Here is a 10,136-nt window from a genome sequence, read left to right as displayed (position 1 = left end):
ATTAACCTATTTTCTCACAAAGGAACGGCTTCAATTGTATTATGCATCCGAAGCGTGCAAAAGTCCCTGAGGGGGCACTCTGACAAAAACATACTGTTCCTGGATCCAATGTGAACATACATATTCATTAATTGTTTGGAGCAAAGAGTACAGAATTTCTGATTTTTACAAGCCTTACAAGGCAAACAGGTTACATAAAGCTGTGTCCTTGGAAATACTTTCAGATCCTGGCTACCCTTATTCAGTAGAAAATGCAAGAGCGGTTTTGTGCTGTGATATGGCAATGAAAATAATTCAGCAACGTTGTAATAAGACTTTTAGGAAGAAAAAAAGGAAACCTGTTTACCCTAAAAATAGTGCAGGATATTTATTTAAAGAAATGTTAACAAATAAAGGTGGGAATTTGTATTTCTCATATCTCTCATGCTACAGAAACCTGTTCAGGCCATCCTAAAATGGTGAGAAGAACCTATTCTATCACTGTTTCTGCAGCTGGAAGATTAATCAGAATTTAAAGCTACAGTTAAGTTTCTCATCTTAAAGATGATGATAATGAAACAATGAGTTATTATCTTACACCCATAAAAGCAAGAAAAAAGAATTCCCCAAAGACGAGAAAGTTGTTCAGATACATTTGCCTCCAGAAAATGTTTGTCCAAAACTGTAAGTTTATAAAAAATGTGTCAGCTATATGTTCAGATCAAAAGAAAAATTGACGCGCCTTAAGGTTTGATGTTGCAACCAGAGGAAGTTTAGATTGGATATTAGGAAAAACTTCTTCCTGGAAAGGGTTGTCAGGCATTGGAACAGGCTGCCCAGGGACGTGGAGGAATCACCATCCCTGGAGGTGTTTCAAAGGTGTGTAGATGTGGCACTTAGGGACATGGTTTAGGGGCAGCCTTGGCAGTGTTAGGTTTACGGTTTGACTCAATCTTAAGGGTCATTTCCAACCTAAATAATTGTATGAAATAAGATATAAGACACAGTATTAACTGACAGCATTTCTTTCAGTTTGGAAGAGCATTTCTGTTTGGAAATGGCTGTAGAAACACATACAATGAGTTACTGGGCCACTGCATAACACTTTGAAGTTTAAGGAATTAGAAGGTGGGTTCCCCCAGCAACAGTGTCCTAGCGACACCAGGAGAGGTTATTCCTGCTGCCACCTTCTCTCTCTCCCTCACAAACCTCGGGGATCTACTGCTTGTCATTCAGACATGGGTGTTAATGTTGTTAATAAGTAATTGAGGCATTTTTGCCATAGCTGGCCTAGATGCCGGAAGTAGTCTTTCTCCAACAGGACAGCCTGTTTACATTTACTATCAGAGGCATAACTTAGCTTGAGGAAAGCTCAACTGCATCAGGCACGTGGTTCAGCTTCTTCAGAACATGTATAGATTTTCAGTACTTCGCTGCAGTCTGCAATACAGATATACTTTTCATAATCATTTAAAGACCTGTGCAGTTATTTTTTCACGTGGTGCAGAAGCACAACTAAGGCTAAACAGCTCTAGCTCTATAAGATAATTCAAATTAGTCAAGTTACCAGTTATTTGCCAGAGCACAAACCTTGGAGTAAGTGTATCTAAGACTTTAAGCAGCCTCTTCAAGTACTTTCAAGGGAAGTTTCTCTGTTCCACAGCTTTATTTGAAATTATATGAATCAAGAGAATGAGATAACTAACCCACATCAAAGTTCCTTTAAATGAAACACAATGTGAACTGGTTGTGGTTGTGTTTTAGGAGAGCAATCACAGCTTGAAAAAAAAAAAAAACCTCCATCCTTTCCTCAAAAAAACATCTCAAGTTATACAGACATCCCAAATGTCACGCATGTCGAGTTTCAATATCAAGAGGCCATCTGACAGAATGGAAAGAACACATCTTAACTTGGAAATGTTATTTTACCAGATTTACAAACAACAGAGGAATAAACTGGATTAAGTAGTTAATGCTCCAGGTCATAGGTACTGAAAAGGAAGAAGGATTAGTGATAGGAACTAAGGCAAACAGGAAAAATTCAGCAGAGTTGTTATTAAAAAAAATACAGAAGTAAAACAAAATTCCAAATCTTTTTGATAAATAATCCTGAAAAGCTTAAGAAAGAAAAAAAAAAAATCTACAGATTTAAAGCACATACATTCCATACATTTAAAGCATATACATTCCAATCAGAGAAAACAAGAAACAAGCAAAAGTTTTTAATAGCAACATGGTTTTGTGTCTTCTAATGGAGCAAAGAAAAGGCAAAGGCCACAACAACATTTGCAAATGCATAAAGGAAAGGACATCTGACCCAAAAGACAGTATTTACATAACTACAAATTATATAGCATTATAAACAATTGCGTATTCAAAGGTCAGGCTGTATGCATTGGAATATGCTGGACCATCCTTCCACAAAAAAACATCTTCAGCTAGAATGTTGCATAGAAATAGTTGCATCTAAAGACACTGCTTCTTTGTGATAAAACTGTGCTACTTAAGACTATGCTGAAAATACACGGTACTTGCTGGTAAAATGAGGGGATATCTGGCTATCTGAAGGCGATCACTATGAAAGAAAGTTATAAAAGAAAATTTGGCTGCTCATTGCTTTGACTCAAACCGCAATAGTATTTGCACAGTGAGCTTCTGTACTTAAGCTGAACTCTCTTGGTGTTAACAAGGTTCAGCCTGGGAAATGGGCTTTACCTATATACAGTCAGTTGCATAACTGGATTAAGATGCTCCCCTCATTTCATATTTTTCAACATACAAAACGTGAAGTTGCAAAAGTGGATGACTACCAAATTTTGATTATGGATTTACAACAGGTGTTCTGCAATTGCCATTTAAAAAAATAATAGGTAGATCTAAAGAAGCATTGATTTTTTTTCTATTAAAAAAACCCACAAGACCTCCAATCATTTTGCTAAAAATTGCATTTTTATTAAAAATAAAACCAAAATTATCATACATCGCAAAGTCTTTCCTCTTTTATAGCTTCATTCATACCGCATTAACTGATGGGGGACATTCATAGCATGAAAAGCTTGAGCACCTGTGGAATTCTTTGGAGAATGAGAATCTTTTGTACCTAGGATATAGATTTCGCATCATTTTATGTTTGGTTCAAACATATTCTTCAGAAGTATGAAGCTGGTTTTATTTTTCTAAATATGAAAAGCGAATTTTGATGGGGATGAGATAAGCAGAAGTGCTTGACTGCATCAGTCTGGCAGCTGAATTCACAAAGATGCAATTACAATTTCAAAGTTCAAGTAACTTCATGTTTATAGCTAAAAGTTTTTACACTACATCTTCTTGCAATCATCACTAAAATATTTAGAAGATAGAGAGTAACTGTTGCTACTGTTTTGTGAAATATTTGAGAGTATATAAGGGACAAAGAAAACCTCTGGCATTCTTGGAATTAGGGCTAATTAGGCATTATATAATGTAGGTGCTTGAGTAATGTGGCCTTAACACGAAGAACATTTTTTTCACAGTCCTTACCTGAATTAAAAAACCTGCATAGTACACTTCCAAAATAATTGCTATTAATCTAAATATACATAGTTTGTTGCTTAGCCATATCTAAAGATGTTATTAGGTTGAAACAAGAGTCCTGTACTGTTCAGTGGGAATGATTTTAGAAAAATATCCGTTTTGGCTAGGCTACATTTCATGAAATATAGAGCTAGAATATCTGCCTGCTAACAATGTTTAAAATGTGTTGTATATTTTTTTTCCTCACTTGTTATTACATTGACTTGCTAGAAAAGGAGGACTTTTGTTTTGCTTATAGCAAAATCCAATGAAGTAACCTTTATTATTTCCTTGTGAATATATGAAACATATTCATCAATACCGTTTTGATTTCATCTTTTATTCTTCCCGCCTTCCTTGAAGTAACATTTGTTGCTGATTTTCTAAGCATTCTTTCAATTTATCTTCAGTCAAAGTCAGACGTTGTTCCAGGATTGAAATAGTCTGCATGAAAAGGACAGTAATTTAAATTTGGTTTTGTACTACTCACAGAGTACTATAAAAGTGTGCAACATAGTAACGTAAGAAAAAACATTTTAACTCAACAGGAAAATATATCCAAAGACAGCTTTTCCTTAGCTATTCCCCTGTTTACAACTGTATTTAAAAATAACGGCTTTGTATCTTTGGAGATTGTCTGCAGCTTTAAAATTGTTTTCACGAATATTTTCTCTAAGACAGTGAAGTGTATATGTGCATACACAAATGACTTTGGGATACTATGCAAAATTTGCATCCAAATTTCAATAGAAAACCAGCCATCACTGGTGACCCCAAACAACATCTTCCAAAAAAACCTAAAAGAAACTTACAAGGCATCCTCAAAAAAAAGGAAGTGAGAAAAAAAAAGTACCATTACAGGCATTCTCCCAGAGATTACCTTCATCAGTAAATGTAGCTTTCTGGATACAGTCTAGCAGTTTCTTTTTAGTCCAATTTACTACACAAATCATTTTCAACTGATAACTTGACTCCATACTTCTCAAAACTTATTTCTTCAGTTAACATATATATTGGAAAAGAATGCAGAAAAAAAACAAACCAACCAACCAAACCTCAGACACTCCCTTTTGATTTGACTTCATGTTAATATACTACAGAGTAGTATCTTAAAATATAGGTTGGCTAAATCTGGATTACTAAAAACTGTTGAGCATTTATAAACAAGTGATTCAGGGTCGCTGACTGAGACTAGTATTTATGCATTTTCACTGACACTGGGAATTATTCCACTGCTTAGTTTCTTACCTAAGCCAACACCTTGAACACTAACTTTGAAAAGGGATTTAATGGTACATTGCCAATTTAGTTTGTTCATCCCTGGCTAATACATGACTGTTCAATGTGGAACCTGATGTCTGCTCAATAACTGGCTTCTGGTAAATCTACGCTAGATCTCACTACTGAAAAAAGGTGACTCTTTTCCTCCAGAGTTACAAAGACAACAATAATCTTTATGATTATGTAGCAGGAAGCTTCCATTTAGCAAACACAATACATGTGATCAATATTTGCTGAAAGGAAAAAAAACAAAACAGTCACTTAACTATACAAGTATTCAAAATAACCCCATAGACTTTAGTATTCTGACTTATGAACGTGGCTCTCGGGTTTTTTTGTCCGTTGGCAGCATTATAATTTTCCACTGCAAGTATTACCTGTTATTGCATACTTACTAGAGTCAAAACATCCAGCTGCCCCACAATTTGCTCCAAAGCATTACCCAGGGAGGGGGAGATGCCTGTTTGCTTGTCCATGTCATGCACAGCTGATCTGACCTCATTCTCTGTCTTCCTTTTTGAACTTCTTGCCAAGACTGAAGCAGGGGAATGCTGCAGATCCTCACTGCTGACATCATCCTTGAACACAGAAACACCATTTGAAGATTCAGTTGCCTTTGTTTTCATTGAATTGTAACCACACAATATAGGCAGAAAGGTCTGGCTTTTAACTGAAAAATAAAATTAAAAAAATCTATTTATACATCTATGTACATACACAAGGGCCTTCAGATTTGCTTCTTGTACCAGGTCCAATTCCTAACACCTCGGTTTGTTATGACCTAAGAGAGAATTTCAGCTATGATGGATGAAGCAATAAGAGAAATCTCAGCCATCTTTAGTTACATGTTTCAGGTGCATATGATTGAGGAACTACATGCAGTACTACTAGAGCTTGAATTAAAGCTTTGATAAATACTATTGCTGACCGGAGTTTTCTTCAAAAAATATAGCTCTAGTTCACAAAGGAATTCATTCACAGCAGACATATGGACAAAAAAAATCCATATGAGACTAGATGATCACAAGGGTTCCTTCCAGCTTCACAGTATGAAACCTTTGTTTAGTATGAAATAACCTCTTTTTTTCCTATAATAACTTTTTAAATGTCATTTTTAGTTGTTTATTCGGTGGTATTGCTTTTTGAGAAACTGATTCCTTCTGGAAATGGGAGAAGGAAACAACAGAAAAGACCTGCACAGTGCAACATTCAGAGATAAACAACTTTAATGTATAAACATTGCTCCAGGGTAACTGAGAAAACATGATCTTCCCAATTACTTCTGGTTTTGTTCATGCCTTGAAGTTCTTAACGGCACTTTTGAGTCACGGAAGGGTAAATAATCACTAATTCATTAGAACGTCCTTCATAACAACTTTACGTGATTTATCAATGACTTTTTGAGTCTTCTTTGAAAACTTCTTATACCTTCAGATAATTTTAGTTTATTTTTACACTAAAATAAACTGAGGTAGTTAAGTTTTATTAACTCTAGTTACATTTCTAATATCCATTACATTTACAAAATGACACTTTAAAATGGTTATGGTTTAACTGTTTCTCTGAAACATATAGACAGCTGATGAAAATAGCCATTAGCTATGCAAAGGTTAAATTCAGTCTTACCTGATATATTTAAAATATGCAATATTTGCAATGTAGTGAAAAATATATTTATCATGTAAAACTGAACAGATTTTCAAGAGAAAAAGTCTTGAAATCAAAGTCAGCCATTAAAATAAATTGTCACAAAATAATCTTGTAGAATGTAAATTGCTAGGCAGAATTAGTGACAATCCTTTACAAGATTACCTAGGCATGTTGATGAGTTTCTGTCAAGAATGATTTATGTGTAGTTGACCCTGCCTTTGAATCAATCAGGATCAGAGTGATGGATTAAATACCACTACTATGATAATGTCATGATTTTAAAAATAAATAATATTAAATCATAACAATATTATCAGGAACTGAAACTGCTGCATTACCCCCAATAACTTTCTTGTGTCTTCAGTTGCATCCTGCACAGTCCTGACCAACTCTCTCTGGACTCACTGTGCCGATTCTCCTAAAACTTCTCTAAGTGTTGGGCTTGTTTCTATCTACATCAATGAGAGAGGACTAAGCAAGAGACAAGTTGTGTCCACCATTTATCCGGAAGGGCTTTTCTTTTTACTAACAAAGCACAAGAGCAAACAAAAAATGCCACACTCACAGCCAGTAGAAGACAGTGGGTCTAGGGAGGGGAAGGGCTGAAAGCAGAGATTGTGGTGGGGTAAGAGGGTTTCATATCTTAGGAAAAAGAAGAAAGTCTCACCACCCTGTCTGGGTTAAAAGCTCCCTCATGCAGTTAAGCTCTGCAAGCACAGGTCTCAGCCTCCAGGTATGAACTCCTGAAGTGCAGAGCATGGGGTTGATAGGCACAGGGGAAGATACCCACGTGCATACTTCAGACCTTCACTTACAATGCTACAAAACCACATGGGGCCCTTCTCAAGGTTTGATAGTACCATGGTATTTGATGATATGCCACTTTCATTGATTCCATTATGATGAAAGAAACAGAAAAATGAACTAGAAGATACCTCCGGTTTCCATTCAGCCCTCTTTTCTGTGCTTGGTGACTGATTTATGCAAACAAACTAAGCATATCAAGTCATAAATGTCTGATGGAACTAATACTGAAATCCAGTAGTGATTTGTATTGATACTGGGTTGTGTCAAAAAAAGTAAAAGTGTGCCAGACATCAAACTACTGATTTCAAACATTGAACATCAGAGGCCATTCTACAGAATGTCCTAATGGTTTAAAACATTCGCACTCAACTACAGAGAACTGGCCTTCTCAGTCTAGGGTTATCTAAACTCATGGCTCAAAGCACAATGCTTTGTCAGCTATGATGCTGCCTTTAAAAGGCAGGAAACTGTGGCAGATAAGGGTACTCTCTCCAGCCATGCTGATTGAGTTTTGTCACTGGTCAACAGAAAGCAGATTTAGTTCAGTGGCCAGGATGCTCAGTCAGGAGCAGGTAAGCTCTGTTCCTATGAGAGGCTTTATGTATTTAATATTTAATAGCTAGGGGCTAAAATGAATAAAAACTCCATAGGATAAAGGATTTGGACCCAGAACTTCTCCACTCCTCACTACCTGGTTTAATTACATCTTTCTCTCCAGTACCATGAATTGCAATTTCTTCTCAATATGAAAAATCTTGTGATGTCAACTCCAAATTATTCCAAAGAATTGTACCTAGTGAGGGAGTCAGTTGATAGCACAAAATGAACTAGAATACAAATAGTTTGATTTTTCAGACAAGGCAGGCTGTAAAAAAAAAAAAAAAAAAAAAATAGACAAAAAAGAATTTCCCATTTAATTTTACTTTGTTTCAGCTCCTTGCTTTTTAGTATTAGAAGTCCTCAAAAGAAAATGTTCCGAATATCTCCGAATATTCTGTCTCACAATGTATTCCATGTACTTTTAGATGAGCATGAAGAATATAGGATTATTGCATCTTAAGACTGTCCATATCTTCCCTTTGCAGATTTCATTATATGAGATACCATTAATTCAATCCTAGAAGAGCTCAGATCCACTGTTATTTCTGACTTACCAAGTTGTAGCCGAGGTCCTTGGGAAACAGGATTAAGAGAAGCTTTTTGGTACGTTTTCTAACTCACAAGATGGAGACAGTTGCAAATGCTAGTTAACACAGAAAATACTAAGCTCAAGTTGGCATTCAGACATTAAAGAAAACATATTGCCATTAAAGAGTTGCTGCCTTACAACCAATCATACTACGAAGACGACCATCCTTGTATTTAACTACAACAGGAGAGTCTGTTAGAATAGACTTCTTAGTGAGATTTCTATAGAAAGATGATGAGATTATAGAAACCTTGCTTCTGTCTGTAAATTTAACTGCTTGCCCAGAAGCTTCGAAACCTCAACCAGGAGTAGTTAAAATTTACAGAGAGGTAGGGGGCTCACGGATTATGTTGCAACAAATTTCAGGAAAATTGGAGGCAGAGTAGATAGAACACATTGCAGACAAGATAGAACTCAACTGTTATATATTCTGCATGGCAGCAGTGAACCTGCCAGGTTATCACATGCCTTATGAAACACAGGCAGTTGATAAGGGAAGTTAAAAGTGTCAGTGAAAAACAGCCAGTTGGTGCAGGAACAATTTGCAAAGATTACGCAATTAGTCTCTGTAGACACCTGTATGTGTCCTCTGAAAATTTTGGCACCTTTTGCTGCTTTAAATCAAACCTAATGAAGGGGTGGGGTCTCAGAAGTAACTAAGTTTCTGAAAGCTTCAGGAAACAGTTTGCCAGTTTTCCACCTGAGGGTAACGTGGCTGTACAAGTTCACGCTCCTTTGCTTTGAAGGCAAATGAGGATGTGAGTTCCCGAAGTGAGAGAAAAACCCTGACTGGAACCCACTAATATCAATGAGCGCATTGGAAAGGAATCTAGCATAGTTTGTCTAATATTAATAAAGCTACTTGTACTACTGTTTTGAGAAGTAAATTCATTGTCTTGCAGTTTGAATGATACAAGTAATTAAATAACACAGCCAAGAGAGACCTAACTGGAAACTTCAACTGATACTCTTTGACTTTGCCTACAGCATATTGCTTTACAAGTTCAGTGTCCTAGGGATAACCTACTAATTGTCAAGTACTTAAAAAAATTAAAAACCAGATTTAACATTCAATGGCACTCAAATTAAAGATTTGCTACCTGTGATTTGAAGTTATTAGGATTTAAAAATTAATTTACACTAATGGAGCTGGAGAGGAAAACAATCTGAGGTTATTAGGCATTGACAAGTTCTTCTAAAACAGATCTGCTCTGAGGTTGCTGTTTCACAGTTTCTTTTCAAACAAGCCTCCTGTACTTCAGACTGAAAATGAAGTAGAGATTTCAGTGTAAGCTCCCACAAGGTGATTACAAATTTTACTATTACAGCCAATCTAGAAGGATTCTTCCAAGATAAGGAGGAAAGCCGTCAATTCAGGTTAACAGATCAAATGCTAAGCTACCAAAAATCTCACCAAACATTATTTTCTTACAGTAAAGTTCATCCAAAATTCAATGTTTCAGACAAATAGGCTGTGAAAAATGCTTTGTAGCTCAGTAAATTGCCACTAACATTGCCAAGTCAGAGTATGGGAAAAGTGTTCTTGCAATTTAGTGGGTTAAACAGGAAACTGAGATTCTTTGGTTATATATTCAAAGTCATTTAGGGACAATGTGACACAAAAGTAATAACGTAAATAAGGCAGAGGCCTCGATGTTTATAAAATCTGAAAGGATCA

General features: G+C 36.0%; 1 protein-coding gene across 1 annotated transcript in view; it reads right to left on the bottom strand.

Annotated features, from left to right (window-relative positions):
- Positions 1-3,449: 3,449 nt before the first annotated feature.
- Positions 3,450-10,136, bottom strand: part of POC1B (POC1 centriolar protein B) — a gene marked incomplete at its 5' end in the record, with an annotated part of 54,601 nt that continues 47,914 nt past the window's right edge. Inside the window, 2 exon segments of the mRNA XM_080363871.1 lie at positions 3,450-3,975; positions 5,208-5,390. Coding sequence (XP_080219997.1) covers positions 3,871-3,975; positions 5,208-5,390 — 288 coding nt within the window. The 3' untranslated portion in view covers positions 3,450-3,870.

The sequence above is a fragment of the Nesoenas mayeri genome (assembly GCF_963082525.1).
Source record: "Nesoenas mayeri genome assembly, chromosome: 1".
Lineage (NCBI taxonomy): Eukaryota > Metazoa > Chordata > Aves > Columbiformes > Columbidae > Nesoenas > Nesoenas mayeri.
The sequence above is the reverse complement of the archived record's forward strand: the minus strand, read 5'-3'. Positions and strand labels throughout refer to the sequence as shown.